The sequence below is a fragment of the Pseudophryne corroboree genome, chromosome 7 (assembly GCF_028390025.1).
Source record: "Pseudophryne corroboree isolate aPseCor3 chromosome 7, aPseCor3.hap2, whole genome shotgun sequence".
In the NCBI taxonomy this organism is placed as follows: domain Eukaryota; kingdom Metazoa; phylum Chordata; class Amphibia; order Anura; family Myobatrachidae; genus Pseudophryne; species Pseudophryne corroboree.
Genome location: NC_086450.1, coordinates 191,264,160 through 191,281,183, shown reverse-complemented (window position 1 = coordinate 191,281,183; position 17,024 = coordinate 191,264,160). Strand labels below are relative to the sequence as shown.

Here is a 17,024-nt window from a genome sequence, read left to right as displayed (position 1 = left end):
CATATGCAGGAGGCCCGTATGCAGAATCCGTCTGGGCCCCCTTCTCTCTATCAGTCAGCACTGTAGACTCTGGGCACTAGGGGGACCCTAGTGCTGTCCCAGAGTCTAGTGCGCATGCGCAGATCTCTGGGAAATAGTACGGCAGCCATTTTCCCAAAGATTTCCCTACTGCGCATGCGCAAATCTCTGGAAAAATGTCAGTTGAGCCATTTACCGGAGATTTGCTTAGAGATGCTGCCGCCGGCAGGGGACTCCAGTGAGGTGAGCATTTAAAAAATGGGTGTGCGGTGTGTGCCCCCCTGGACCTCGGAGGCCCCTGTGCGCTGCACACACTGCGCCCATTGTAAATACGCAAGTGATCCACACCACACCACACCTCTGATCTGGAAAGCACACCTCCTTTCTGCAGAGGACAGAGATAGGCTGTGTGTTTTTCGGTCTGTAGAAATTAGAACTGTTCCATATAAATCAGATTTGTGTCTCTTATTAAAGCCACTGTACTGAGAAAACAAGACTCTCCAACATGACCCCATCACACCGGAAAAGGGGAAAATGTATCAAAGCTTGTAAAGACTGGACACACAGCAACCAATCAGCATCTACCTATAATTTTATAGAAAGTAGATGATAAATACTAGCTAGAAGCTGATTGGTTGGTACAGTATGAGCAACTTGTTCACTCTTTAGAAGTTTTGATAAATTTCCCTCCAAGTGCACTACACCTAAATATCCCATTTAATGGACTCTGGCAGTTATCTGTGGTGAATCAATTAGTTGATGTTGAAAAGTAAAACTCTTCTGAGCAATGTATTAATGTACCACAGGTAACTGCAATTGTAATTGGGCAGTAGAGCATTTTGTACTGTATGGAAAGGGTCATGATGGCAGCGCTGAGCTAATGAGAATGTAGCATATACTGTAACTGACGTCACTATGGGGGTAATTCCAAGTTGATCGCAGCAGGATTTTTGTTAGCAGTTGGGCAAAACCATGTGCACTGCAGGGGAGGCAGATATAACATGTGCAGAAAGAGTTAGATTTGGGTGGGTTATTTTGTTTCTGTGCAGGGTAAATACTGGCTGCTTTATTTTTACACTGCAATTTAGATTGCAGATTGAACACACCACACCCAAATCGAACTCTCTCTGCACATGTTATATCTGCCTCCCCTGCAGTGCACATGGTTTTGCCCAACTGCTAACAAAAATCCTGCTGCAATCAACTTGGAATTACCCCCTATGTCCTAGTTCAGTGGTTACAAATGCAGTCCTCAAGGCACCCGAATGGTCCTGGTTTTAAGGATATCCATGGTTGAGTACAGATGGTTAAATTAAAATGCCTGATGTACTAATTAATTCACCTACAGCACAGATGCTCAATCATGGCTAGTCCTAAAACCTGGTCCGTTGGGGTGTCTTGGGGACTGCGTTTGGGAACCACTGTCAGTGGCAAACGCAGGATTTGCATGGGGGGATTTCCAGAACTGGGCGGAGCCAATCACGGGGGTGGGGACTGAGGTGACCCAGTATATGCTGGGTCCGTAAAACTAGTGTGTCTGTGTGTGTGTGTGTGTGTGTGTATATATATATATATATATATATACACACACATATATCTAAACATATATATATATATATATATATATATATACATACATACACACACACATACATATACACATATACATAGCATATTAAACATGCATACATATATATATATATATATATATATATATATGTACACACACATACAGTACACTAATATATATACACATGAATATATATATATATCATATGTGTGTGTGTGTGTCTATATGTATGTATGTATGTATATACATGTGTATATATGTATGCACATGGATATATATGTACTATAATTAAAATAAAGTAAACTTTTATTGCACTTACAAGTGCCACCAGGAAGACATCAGGCTGCAGAGGACGCTAGACAGCCATTAATAATACTCATGCAGCTAAAAAAAAAAAAAAAAAAAAAAAAAAAGTTTTTTTTTTTTTTTTTTTTAGTGGAGGGGGGTTTCTGGGTGCTCAGAAACCCCCCCTGGGTGCGCCACTGACTGTCCTAGTTCATTGTTAGGTATCATAAATATTACACAGCCTCTAAGTGGAGGTATTGGTTTCACTTTCAAACATATTATTAGCATTATGATCTCTAAGTTCTAGAATGACGTGTATTTTATGTACCAGAGCTACATGAATACTGGAGCTGCAAATGTGTGTGTGGAAAGGAAGGCATCAATGTAGAATTTTGCATCAGCAGTCTTGCTCGATGTAGCACTGCTGTAGACAGGCCAAAACAATAGCTAATGATCATCACAACTACTAAGAGGATACAAAGACAAATACGGATTATGGGGGTAATGCAGAGTTGATCGCAGCAGCAAATTTGTTAGCAGTTGGGCAAAACCTAGGGGGTCATTCAGGCTATTCTTTGCACTGCGGCAATCAGGTAGTCGCCGCCTACAGGGGAGGGGGTAATAATCACTGTGCAGAGGTACGAACGCTTGTGCAGAGAGCAGCACAAACTAAAGTTTGTGCAGTCTCTGCACAGATCAGGACTTACTCAGCTGCTGCGATGATCCTGGACGAAGCTGACGTCAGGAACCCTCCCTGGAAATGGCCGTCACGCCTGCATTTTCCTGGACACTCCCTGAAAACGTTGAGTTGACACCCCCAGACGGCCTCCTCCTGTCAATCTTCTTGCGTTCGCCGGTGCAAACGCTCTCTTCTTACTATCCGTCACTGCACGTGACGGCAGTCGCCAGAGGTCGACGTGCCTGCACATTGCGGACCACACATATGCGCTGTGCAGATCCAATCGCACATCTGCGAAAAAAGGCAGCGTGCGAACGGGTCGGAATGACCCCCCATGTGCACTGCAGGGATGGGCAGATATAACATGTGCAGAGAGAGTTAGATTTGGGTGTGGTGTGTTGAAACTGAAATCTAAATTGCAGTGTAAAAATTAAGCAGCCAGTATTTACCCTGCACAGAAACAAAATAACCCACCCAATTCTAACTCTCTCTGCAAATGTTATATCTGCCACACCTGCAGTGCACATGGGCCCTCATTCCGAGTTGTTCTCTCGCTAGCTGCTTTTAGCAGCATTGCACACGCTAGGCCGCCGCCCTCTGGGAGTGTATCTTAGCTTAGCAGAATTGCGAATGAAAGAGTAGCAGAACTGCTACTAAATATTTTCTTGCAGTTTCTGAGTAGCTCCAGACCTACTCCTAGATTGCGATCAGCTCAGTCCGTTTAGTTCCTGGTTTGACGTCACAAACACGCCCTGTGTTCGGCCAGCCACTCCCCCGTTTCTCCAGACACTCCCACGTTTTTCCCTGACACACCTGCGTTTTTTAGCACACTCCCGGAAAACGCTCAGTTACCACCCGGAAACGCCCCTTTCCTGTCAATCATTCACCGATCAGCAGTGCGACTGAAAATCGTCGCTCGAACACCAGCAAATCTACTAAGTTTTGTGTTAAATAACTTAGCGCATGCGCTCTGCGTACCTTGCGCATGCGCAGTTAGCAACAAATCGCAGCATAGCGAAAATCGACAACGAGCGAACAACTCTGAATGACCCCCATGGTTTTGCCCAACTGCTAACAAATTTGCTGCTGCGATCAACTCTGAATTACCCCATATGGACCTTATTCAGTAAGGATTGCAGTTTCTGCTTAAAAACAGTTGCTGCGATCAAATAGTTGCCGCCCAGAAATAGAGAAAAAATGCCCATTGCAGAAATTGGGAATGCATTGCAATATGCGGGCTGATCGCAAAACCATACGCAATTACCGGAACATCGAAGATTTTTCCTATCTGCGCCAGGCAAGGTCATCCATAATTCTTGCAACACAAGAGGCTGGAAGTGGTCATCGCTGATGTCAGAGACTCTCCTTAAAAACACCTGGGCATGCCTGTTATTTTTCAGACACACCCAGAAAACGTCAGGTTTCTGGCCAGAAACGCCGGCTTTCTGTCAGTCAAACAGCATCTGCATTGTGATCATGATGTGTACGCATTTCGCATTTTCTGACGCTATTATTACTCGTGTGTGCACAGTGTGAATGCTGCGCATGCGCAGTCATTCGATTTTCGGCCAGATTGCGATTCGCAAATTTTACAATCCTTACTGAATAAGGTCCTATATTTATTGCACTGTGTAAAATCACATCTTCCATTATCCATTATGTTAGAGGAACTCAGAGTAGCTTATCTGAATGTGTGATGTTAATGTATGATTATAAAGGACCTTTCCTTCATTTCTAAACCAAGACAATTAAGGGGGGTACACACGGAGAGATCCGTGCTTAATTTCTAAACAATCTGACTATCGCCGGTACTAGATTGGCATGCAGGCTAAATCTAGTTAGATCGCTCATTTTACCGCTGGGTGAAATAAGCATTCTCCCCGTGAAATGAGCGTTCCCTCCGTCTGTCCCCCTCGCTCAGCACACATCGCGCTGTGTGCTGAGCGGAGTTGGGGGTGCTCACTACACACAGCGGTGAAGTGAGCGACCTGACTACATTTGGCATGCATGCATGCATGCCAAATCTAGAGCCAGCGATAGCGACATACGGGGCCGCGCACCGCTGTCGCCGGCACCCTACACACGGAGCGATGTGTGGTTAATTTCTAAGCAATCTAGTCAGATTGCTTAGCAATCAAGTAAAAATCGCTCCGTGTGTACCCCCCTTTACAATCAAAAATGACCACCCTAAAACTTTAAATTGCAGTTATTGTAGAAGTTCAGAGGTGATTCCTAAGAAAGTTTGTTAAAATAATATGCACTTACTGTTGCCAAGGATAAACGCTCAGGTGACTAAGCACTGCCATACTGTAAACATTATGTAAGAGAGACTCTGCCTTGATTCTTTGATTAATATCTGTGTATGCAAATGCTTCCACAAAAGTGCATATTATATCTTCTACAAAGAAGTAGTAAAGTATTTAGTGCTGTTAAAGTGAAAGACTACAAGATCCATCATGCAATGGAATGTAGTTGCCAGAACTGTAAAATCATGGGAAAGCCTGAGTATGAAACAAAAAGCCAAAAAGCTACATACACATTAGGATGTTATGCTACTGTAAGTGTTGCTTCCTGCTCTGCGTACAGTGCTAGGCAGGAATGGTTTGCAGAGCTCTGCAAGTGTCCGGATATATGTAGATTCTCTGGAACCACAATCTACACACCTTCACTAAGTCCACAACCCCAGTCATATTGAGTGATTTGTCCTTTTCATGGGCTTGTGAATTATGCAATACAGTTGAAACACTTTATAATCAATTTGGCAAAGAAAGGGTTAACAGGAATCCCCAGAGTGCATCCACAAGGGTCTAGCAGAGAATTCTTAGTAAATTGTCCATGACAAATGTGCAGGGCCCATTATAAGAAGGTATCCTCCTTTTCACATCCACCAAGACTGACATTTTCTTAACCCTCTCACTACCAAGTGTCTAGTGTCATAAAATGTTCCAATCCACTCCTATTATTTTGACTTACAGACTGAATACACAACGAAGTAATTCTGGATATTGGTTATTAATAAACCCTAATACAACATATTATTTACCATTACTACTAGACATTACTACTAGCTCCAAGCAGGGGAGCAAAGAGGAATAGGCTACATGAGATGGGAAGCCGACCAGATGACTGGAGACTTAAGGCCCTGTTTGTGGGAACTTACAATCATCTAGTGAATTCAAATAACGTTACTGCAGAAAGCAAATGACAGTAAGTGATGTTAATATGTACTTACCACGTGAAATATAACATACTACTGTAGCTCCCTGTGATATAGGTAGAGTAACTGTTAGTGGTATAATATTGTGGTTAATGTGTCACAGTGAGCTGAGAAATAGAAAGTATCTGAGATTTCCAACAATAGAATGATATAATACTATTACGTTTTAACATAATGCTGGTGCTCAATCTTCACTAATGTCTGTTATGCAATATCCTAGAACATATTTGTAAGCTCTTGAGTCTACAGACATTAATATGTAACATGTAAACTCTCTGTTCCTCTTCATTCCTGGACAAACCATAGTGTATATTATAATATACTTTACTATATTATGTAACCACATCAAATCTATTTATTAGACATCTAGGGTACAGGCAATGGCATAAAGCAGGTCAACGACATACAGTATGTGGTAACCTGGGTACTTGTCCCTGTCATCAGATGATGGCAAAGGAGGGGAGAATGGGAGTGTGTGACAGTCAGTGTAGAGAGGGTAATTTAAAGAGGTGGAGAGTCGCAGGGGAAGTGTAATGAGGGAGGATCACACAGGCTCATAACAGGAGAGAACAGAGTTGTGACAGCTTCTCTGCAGTACAGCCACAATATCCCAACACTTACCTAATCATCAACTTACTGACAGCAACTTGCAACAGACTGGACAAAACAATTTAGAGAAGGATAACAAGAACTTCTGAAACCAGAGAAATCAGTGTTCAGAAAGAAGAACAGTGCAAAGGGATACTGAAAAGCATGGGACAGGGAGAAATATGAAGGAGCAGTCTTAAGAATTCTTAGAACCGTGCAGGGATATATTCTAGAGGCAAATGAGTGCCTAGATTCTGCAGAGAGAAGAACAGTTGTAAGAGGTAGGTAGGACAGGTTTTCTCCTAGATGGACACTGGAGTCAGAGTCACCCAGGCTGAGACAGAAAATATATAGGAGAATATATCAGAAAGCCCAGAGGGTAACATTACGGAAAGACTTGTGAAGAAGTGTGTGGGAATGAAATACAGACGACACCACAAATCCATTCACAACTGTCACTAAACTCTTGGAAGTATAGAGAGCAGAGGATTGTCGTGTGGTTCCTCCAGCGGAAAAACTTTCTCCAGCTCCAGTGGAGAAAGATGAGCTACATTCAGCTACACATCAATGAAATTAGACAGCAGGGAAGAGAGGGGTAAAAGGTCAGGGAGCATCCCAGACTGACTGAAAAGCAACATGGCACTGTGGTACCTTCCCGGAATCTTTACTATCCTGATAGGACTCCTACTCTCCATGCAGAGGTAACACTTCATGTACAGTGTCTATGCTAAACCGTATTGCTATGTGCTCTGAATTTGTCTTATATCCACAAAAAAAGTTTTAGGATATTCCTGTATGACAACACTTTATTTTGTACTGTCATTGATTGGTCGTATACAGTAATATTCATGTTAATTTGCTTGTGCTGAACTAAGCCTCAACTTCAAAGGATTACTGATACACAATTAGTGGTTTGGATTCAGCAACGTAAGTGGCTGTATTTCAGAGAAGAATGCATAGAATTCAGCTCTCTATTCCCTGTATATTACTGTGCACAGGATGCAATGATTCAGAGATATAACTTAGGACAAGTGGAGTTCTTGATGCTCTAGTACTGAATTTCTGCATAATCTGAATTAGACATCTCTCTGGATGGTAGACATTATATGGGCATGTCACTCTGGAGTAAATATAATTCCATTAAAAAACTATAGGAAGGTCACATTAGAGGCTGTAAGTGAGGAGGAATTAGTAACTTTTTGCCCGTGAGCAATAAAGAGCTGTGTTAAGTACTTATAAGTGACTTTTTCACAACAGATTTCCTGCTCCTGCCCTTTCCATACCAAACCGTTCACAGCAGCAGGTTCACCCGGATTGCTATATTTGCCCTTAGTCTAGTTAGTAGAACCTATAAATATTAAGCATAAATGTTCTGGATAATGTGGAAGATCTGGTCACACAGGGTACCACGTTAATTACTGGAGGTTGTAAAACTGTCATCCAGTAATATATGACCAGAGACTGCTAGAAATAACTAGTTTCTTCAGTCACCTCTAAATGATTATGATACAACTACTTAACCACCTGAAAGCAATACTGAAGTACTGTATCAATGAAGAATAACACTAGTCATGTATGGGTCGTTGGGTCAACACAACTTAGGTCGACAGTGATTAGGTCGACCACTGAAGGTCGACATGAGCATTAGGTCGACATGCACTAGGTCGATATGGGCATTAGGTCGACGTGTACTAGGTCGACAAGTGAAAAGGTCGACATGAGTTTTTGGACTTTTTTGTGTTGTTTTCTTCGTAAAGTGAGGTGGAACCCCAATTAGTGCACAGGTGCCTCGCGCAGGTTACCGTTCCAAATTGTAGTCCACGTGGATCGTAAAGTATGAAAAAGTCCAAAAATTGGGAAAAAAATTTGAAAATCTCATGTCGACCTTTTGACCTGTCGACCTAATGCCCATGTCGACCTAGTGCATAGCGACCTAATGCCAATGTAGGCCTTCAGACCTAATGACTGTCGACCTAAGTTGTGTCGACCCAACGACCATATCCCCACTAGTCACAGATTTCAAGAGACAGCAGATCTATCTACCACAAATACAAACTGTAATTACTTCATCTAACTTTGTATGGAGATATAAAATAATGCCATTAAATTGCTTTTCTTTATTATGTTAGATCTTGAATGAATCATAATTCATCTTTACGCACAGTACCGGAAATAAAACTTTAATGATCACTATTGTAATTGGGCAGACTGGTGCTACTAGTGTATTATCCTGAAACTGCTGGCAGAGATGAAAGGTTACTTAATAATATGATGTAAATATCGCACGTCATGTGACCCTTAGCAATCAGCTATTAACTTAAATCAAATGAGTATAGGTTACAGTGTGTAATGAAATATCCGCTTTGTTACTATAGATTTAAGCATAAATTAGCATAGTTTTATAACTATTTACTAAAACTTTTACAAATGTGTAGTGACTTATAGTTACCAATTACCAATTAAATTTGACAGATTGTATGTAATAATCCCATATCATGCTTTCATATTGGCTTCGACAGAAAATGTGTATGGCATGTACTTGGCAGTGGAAAAACACTAGCGAACGGCAAGTGCCTCTCCATGAGTGGTGCAATAGCTGACCAAACAATCCTCACCATGGTGCATATGTTTCTAACTGTGAAAAGCCCTTTCTCTTTTTACTAAAGATAGGCGTTTTTTGTTTATTTTGTTTTTCCAATTGAATGAAGACAACCACTTGCTGTGGTTATTCAACAATGTATGGGGAAGCAAATCCCAACATTGTTTTCCAATCACTATCTACAGCAGGTGACAAGATGGGAACATTTTCTTACTAATTTCTCATTTTGTTTTATCAAATTTTATTTTACTGGGATCTGCAACTGGAAAATCATGTATGGGCTACCAGTGGCAAGCAGAGTGATAAGTCTCATAAGGGGTATTCAATTAGTTTACCCCACGACTAATTGCCGGCAAAAATCCCCACAGCACAGGGAAAGGCTATTCAATTAAATTCATGTGTGAAAACACTGATTCTGCGTAAACTACGGAATCAGGTTTTTTTTCTCATGTGCGACCCGACTTTGAAGTTTATTATGCAGACTTTCACTTGCAGCTTCAGTCTGTCTCTGGGTACTTACGCAAGGGATATTCCCCGCTAATTGAATAGGTCCAGTATGGCAATTAGAAATTGAATTCCCCACTTAGAGGAAGTATCACTCAGCCACCTATGTGACATTTAAATGGTAAATTTATATTAGTATGATAAACACCAATAGAAACAAATTCAATTGTACTGAACTTGAAATACTCATCTACCTTAAAAATCTGAAAAAGAGCATATGGAAATACAGCAGAAACTGTAAACTGCAGCCAACATGCAGATCAAGAAATTTTGGAGCATATTTAGTAAAAATGGATTTGTAGAATATCCTGAAACTCACCCATACTGTAAGCATCCCCATGATTTAAGAAAGAGGGACTGCAGCAGATTCTCCGATATCTGCCATTTCTGTCCCTCCATTTCAGACCACAAACCAGCCCCCATATGTTTCTATGGAGCCTGACCTGCTGTCTGATTTACCAAGCCCAAGCTAAGCCTTGCCCAGGCCACTAATGCCATCTGAAAATGGCATTATCTTATAATAGTCTACGGGTTACTACAGATGTGTCCTTCCTCGTCCATCTTCTATACAATATGAATGCGGCAAACAGGGTGCATGAGAACCACCAGCTCCCATGTTACTCGGCCAGCATCAGACGTCTTTTTCCCCAAAAATACGTCTTATTCGCACATCTATGCAGATACATAATATACACATGCTCATACCTCCCAACTGTCCCTATTTTTGCGGGACAGTCCCATTTTTTTGGGACTGTCACGCTGTCTTACCCGCGGGCCGCAGTGTCCCGCGGTGTGTGTGTGTGTGTGGGGGCAGTTGGGAGGCTGTTGTATCTGCTGCTTTGCTTAGCAGAGCAGCGGTGAATAGATGCTGTGTGCATGCGCACAGCGTCTATTCACAAAAGAGAGGGGGCATGCCAGCAGCTCACTGAGCGCTGGGCAGGCCCCCTTCAGTGACGGACAATAGAAGCGTGGCTTACAATTGCGGCATCATCTCAAAGCCACGCCCCCTTTTTCGAGGCCATGCCCCTCGCATGTGTCCCGCTTCAAAGAAGAAGAAAGTTGGGAGGTATGCATGCTGTATAGAATTTTATTCAGCAAAATCTGCATCTGTGTCTTATTTTCATAGCAATGCAAATAAGATACATGTTTAAAAAGACATTTAGATTTAGTAAGCTCGCTCGGGACCATGCGCGACTAGAAGGGCAGGTTAACATGACTCAGCATCATTGACGGAAAATGTATCTGTAAATTGCATATTCTTTCAGAGAGGGATCCTCCAGATTCCTTTCCGTCTGTCTCCAATGAAGCATGCACAGGCAGACTCCCTCACGTGCACAGAACACGCACTGGTTCAAACTTGGAATGCTATCACTCTGCTTCCAGCAGTTCCCTTTTGGGACTTCATATCCTGGCAAGAGGTTTTTTGACTACATTTGCGTAATGTGAACATTTTTATTTTCACACTACGAATTTAGGTGAACTTATCATATATCATTTGCATTTAAAATGCAGCTATGATAGATTAGCCCCTATGTACACTACATAACCATGTATCTGTCCCAACATATAGAACAATGGCAGGTCCTGAAAAATGCATCCAATTTAAAGCTCAGTCATACTGAGCAAATGCAGTGCCTAGCGTATATAACACAGAGTAATATACTGTATGGAATAAGTGATAATAATTATATATAGAATTAGTGCAGATGCGGAGTATAACATACAGAGTAAGTACATACTTGCCTACCTGACCCTCTCCATTAGTGATAAAATGCTCTGCTCCTGGGCTTTCCTGGTAATGTATGATTGCCATCACCTGTGGTGAGCTAGTTAATTGATAAGAAAGGTGTTTCACCACAGGTGATGGCAATCATACATTACCAGGAAAGTCCAGGAACAGAGCATTTTCTCCCTCATGGACAGGGGCAGGTAGGCAAGTATGAGTAAGTGCAGATTCTTACATACAGAATAAGAGCCTAATTCAGATCTGATCGCAGCAGCAAATTTGTTAGCTAATGGCCAAAACCATGTGCACTGCAGGTGGGCAGATATAACATGTGCAGAGAGAGTTAGATTTGGGTGGGTTATATTGTTTCTGTGCAGGATAAATACTGGCTGCTTTATTTTTACACTGCAATTTAGATTTCAGTTTGAACAAACCCCACCCAAATCTAACTCTCTCTGCACATGTTATTTCTGTCCACCCTGCAGTGCACATGGGGGGTAATTCCAAGTTGATCGCAGCAGGAAATTTTTTAGCAGTTGGGCAAAACCATGTGCAAAACCATGTGCAATGCAGGGGGGGGGGGGGAGGATGTAACATGTGTAGAGAGAGTAAGATTTGGGTGGGTTATTTTGTTCCGGTGCAGGGTAAATACTGGCTGCTTTATTTTTACACTGCAATTTAGATTGCAGATTGAACTCACCACACCCAAATCTAACGCTCTCTGCACATGTTATATCTGCCTCCCCTGCAGTGCACATGGTTTTGCCCAACTGCTAACAAAATTCCTGCTGCGATCAACTCAGAATTACCCCCATGGTTTTGCCCAACTGCTAACAAATTTGCTGCTGCGATCAGATCTGAATTAGTCTCAAGAACAAATGCTGAGAATTACATACCGAATAAGTGCAGGTGCTGAGAATTCCATACAGAATAAGAACAAATGCTGAGAATTACATACCGAATAAGTGCAGATGCTGAGAATTCCATACAGAATAAGAACAAATGCTGAGAATTGCATACCGAATAAGTGCAGATGCTGAGAATTACATACAAAATAAATGCAGATTCTTAGATACAGAATAAAAACAAATGCTGAGAATTACATACTGAATAAGATCAGATGCTGAGAAGTACATACAGAGTAAGTGCAGATTCTTACATACAGAATAAGTACAGATGCTGAGAATTCCATACAGAATAAGAACAAATGCGGATAATTCCATACAGAATAAATGCAAATGCTGAGAATTCCATACAGAATAAGAAAAAATGCTGATAATTCCATATAGAATAAGTGCAGATACTGAGAATTCCACACAGAATAAGTGCAGGTGCTGAGAATTCCACACAGAATAAGTGCAGGTGCTGAGAATTCCATACAGAATAAATGCAGGTGCTGAGAATTCCATACAGAATAAGTGCAGGTGCTGAGAATTCCATACAGAATAAGTGCAGGTGCTGATAATTCCATACAGAATAAATGCAGATGCTGATAATTCCATATAGAATAAGTGCAGATACTGAGAATTCCATACAGAATAAGTGCAGGTGCTGAGAATTCCATACAGAATAAGTGCAGGTGCTGATAATTCCATACAGAATAAATGCAGATGCTGAGAATTCCATACAGAATAAGTGCAGATGCTGAGAATTGCAAACAGAATAAGTGCAGGTGCTGAGAATTCCATACAGAATAAGTGCAGGAATAAGTGCAGGTGCTGAGAATTCCATACAGAATAAGTGCAGATGCTGAGAATTTCATACAGAATAAGTGCAGGTGCTGAGAATTCCATACAGAATAAATGCAAATGGTGAGAATTCCATACTGAATAAGTGCAGGTTCTGAGAATTCCATACAGAATAAATGCAAATGCTGAGAATTCCATACTGAATAAGTGCAGATGCTGGGAATTCCATACAGAATAAGTCAGTGGTCAGTGGCATAAGTGTGTCCCAGTTGCCCGTAGTCAAGATAAATATTGGTGCCCCCCCTTCATTTATAGTTAGATAAATATATATATATATATATATATATATATATATATATAGTGAACATGGAGACTGCGGCACTCGGTTTTCAAAAGTAGAAAAGTTTTTACTGAAGCATGTTTAAGAAGTTACAAGATGCCTTAACAAGGCCTTGTTAAGGCATCTTGTAACTTCTTAAACATGCTTCAGTAAAAACTTTTCTACTTTTGAAAACCGAGTGCCGCAGTCTCCATGTTCACTATCCATTATCTACACTGAAGGCACCGAGGAGTCATCTATTGCAGCACGGAGTGACGGTTCTAAACAGTCCTATATATATATATATGTATAAAATATACAGGAAAATAATAGAGGTGTGTGTGTGTGTGTGTGTGTGTGTGTGTGTGTGTGTGTGTGTGTGTGTGTGTGTGTGTGTGCGTGTTCTGAAAAAAATATGTATATATACATTTACATTTCATTGTCATTTAGCCTTAAATCACACGTTTACACAGGATTAGAACCCATGACCTGTTACACTGACAGCAGACACCTTACTGATTAAGCTATTTGCCCCTGCATGGCAAGCCTGTAGATTCTAATTATATAAAGCTACCTACACACTTAATGGGGAAAATATAAGGGTAACAGTAGTGGAAAAAGATTTGGGGGTGCTCATAGATAATAGGCTTAATAACAGTACACAATGTCAAAATGCAGCAAAGAAGGCAAGTAAAGTCCTTGCGTGCATAAAACGGGGCATTGAGACAAGGGATGAGGATGTAATCCTGCCTCTGTACAAATCATTGGTACGCCCGCACCTGGAATATTGTGTTCAATTTTGGACACCATATTATAAAAAAAGATATTGGGGAGCTCGATAGAGTTGAAAGGCGCGCTACTAAACTGGTTAAAGGGTTAGAGACACTGGAGCAGGAGGAAAGGCTTACTAGGTTAAATATGTATTCCCTTGAAAAGAGGAGACTAAAGGCCCATATAGACGGGCCGATGCAGGAGAGATGTGTGCTGAGCGAACCGCTCAGCACACATCTCTCCCGCCTCTCAGCACAGCGCGATCTGTACTGAGCGTGCGGGGGGAGAAGGGGGGGCCGCTCACTTCACCCAGCGGGTGAAGTGAGCGACCCGCTAGATTGGCCTGCATGCAGGCCAATCTAGCAGCAGCGAAAGCGATGTGCGGGGCCGCGCATCGCTATCGCTGAGGGGGCTACACACGGAGTGATCATGCTGAAATTCTAAGCAATCTAGTCAGATTGCTTAGAATATCGCTCCGTGATTACCCCCTTTAGAGGAGACATTATTAATATCTTCAGTTATGTAAAGGGTTAATACAAAGAGGTAGCAGGGTATTCGTTTATTAATAGAACTCTGTAAAGGACACGTGGGCACTCACTGAGGCTAGAGGAGAGAAAGAGGAGAGAAAATTCCATACAAAACGTAGGAAAGGGTTCTTCTCTGTATGGGCAATAAGCAGAGGCGGATTGGCCATAGGGTCTATAGGGAAGATCCCCGGTGGGCCGACGCACCAGCGGGGCCTGTTTGGTTTGAGGACATGTGGTCCTATTTATAGACATAATGAATAAGATGCCAAACAATTTGCATATATGAAAATGCCTTTGCCACATAGCCTGTGATTGCAGATGATCTAGTGCAGTGGTTCTCAAACTCGGTCCTCAGGACCCCACACAATGCATGTTTTGCAGGTAACCCAGCAAGTGCACAGGTGTATTAATTACTCGCTGAAACATTTTAAAAGGTCCACAGGTATAGCTAATTATTTCACTTGCGATTCTGTGAGAGACCTGCAAAACATGCACTGTGTGGGGTCCTGAGGACCGAGTTTGAGAACCTGTGATCTAGTGTATGCTCTGTCTGTCTGCCTGCTTGGCTGACATATAAGATTGAGTGAACAGTGATTGGGATATGGTTGGTGTAATAAGCAAGAAAATATATCTTTCTAAAGAATTATATAGTTTCCTAAATTCAAAAGGTGTATCATATAATGTGCTCATAACATTTAATTTTATTTCCTTTTAACTTCCCCTTGATGCTGGACATCCCCACTATCTGGAAAGTCTTGGGGGGAGGGTGCTGCTGCCATGGCCCATGGTTAGACCTTACACCTCTGGTGCTGCCCAAGTGGGGCAACTAGTACAAATTTTTCCAGGGCCGCTTTTTGTTCCCAATCCGCCCCTGGCAATAAGGATTTGGAACTCCCTGCCGGAGAAGGTAATAGTGGCGGACTCTGTATATGCATTTAAAAACGGATTGGACAGTTTTATATCTGAAAAAAGTATCCAAAGATATAGCATTTAATATACTGACATTAAGTATATGGGAGTGATACGAAATATAGTTGTCATTTGTTGCGAAACCATGACTTCAGCTGGTGCATTATAATGTGTACTCCTTAATACAGAATACAGGTTGAACCGGATGGGCATTTTGCCTCTTTTCAACCTCATTAACTATGTTACTATGTTACTTAGAACTGTCAATTCAAAACCATTACAAGTATGCAGATCTATGTAGTGTGCAGCCACACATTACATAGATCTGCTCAGTCACTCACAATGCTGATTATTTCTCTGACAATTATTTTACAAGTGTTATATCCAGGATTAGAACCCACGACCTATTACACTGGAAGCAGGCTCCTTACTGATGGAGATATTTACTCCGGTATAGGAAATATGAGAATTCTAACTATATGAAGTTACTTATCTGACATTAACACGTAACTTCATATAGTTAGATCATGGGTTCTAATCCTGGGTATGACACTTGTAAAATGTGTATCTCTAATAAAGAGGGTGTAACTTGTAAAGTGTAGGGGAGGGGAGTCGGCCAAGGAAGAGATAGCGGTGGCTGTCAGTTAACTTAATTGAATGGTGTCTCTGAACAAGGGAGGAGAGGTGCCCCCCTACAGAGCAGGAGCCCGGTGGCAGCCAACTCCGTTGCCTCCCACAGTTACGCCTGTGGACTAAGTGCAGATGCTGAGAATTACATACAGAATAAGTGCAGATTCTTACATATAGAATAAGAACAAATGCTTAGAATTACATACAAACTAAGATCAGATACTGAGAATTACATACAGAATAAGTGCAGATTCTTACATACAAAATAAGAACAAATGCTTAGAATTACATACAAACTAAGATCAGATACTGAGAATTACATACAGAATAAGTGCAGATTCTTACATATAGAATAAGAACAAATGCTGAGAATTACATACTGAATAAATACAAATATGTGGAACTACATAGATTATAAGGGCAGATGCTATCAAATACATACAGAATTAGAACAAATACAGAGAATTACATACAAAATATGAATATATATTGAGAAGTAAATTCAGAATAAAATATTATACTGAGAATGACACACCAAAGAACATATACTGAGATTTGCATACATTAGGAGAACAGATACTGAGAATTAGATATAAAATATGAGCAAATACCGATAATTATAGCCATAATATATAAATACATACAGTTTATTAGGTCCATCAAGTTCCAACAGGAAAACAAATCAAACAGCGAAGCATATGGCAATTGACGTCGCAGTGGGAAAAATCCTAAAATGACAATAATACTATCTATATACAGTCATTCCAATAATACTATCTATATACCAGTAACTACAGTTAGAGATACTATTCCTTGCAAGAAAGTAAATAAAATCAGTTATCACCACATCCTGCAGTATCGAACTTCTACAGCCTGATTTCCATTGATTACTACCTTTTCTCCAGTCCCAGTGGTTAAACCCATGTCAACACCACAGTTCTGGGTATGAAACGTTAATAATAATTAAACATACAAATTAGGTAACCTACAGTAT

General features: G+C 41.2%; 1 protein-coding gene across 3 annotated transcripts in view; it reads left to right on the top strand.

Annotated features, from left to right (window-relative positions):
* Positions 1-17,024, top strand: part of WNT10A (Wnt family member 10A) — a 345,036-nt gene that overhangs the window by 131,225 nt on the left and 196,787 nt on the right. The window contains exon 1 of one of the 3 annotated variants that reach the window (XM_063933888.1): positions 5,624-5,759. The exons of 1 other annotated variant lie outside the window; for it this stretch is intronic. Coding sequence is in view for 1 of the 2 variants with exons in the window: in XM_063933887.1 (XP_063789957.1) it covers positions 6,994-7,058 (65 nt within the window). In the remaining variant the exon portion in view is untranslated. Of the gene's footprint in view, positions 1-5,623; positions 5,760-6,333; positions 7,059-17,024 lie in introns of those variants that run through there. One more of the 3 variants, XM_063933887.1, reaches the window with a different exon arrangement.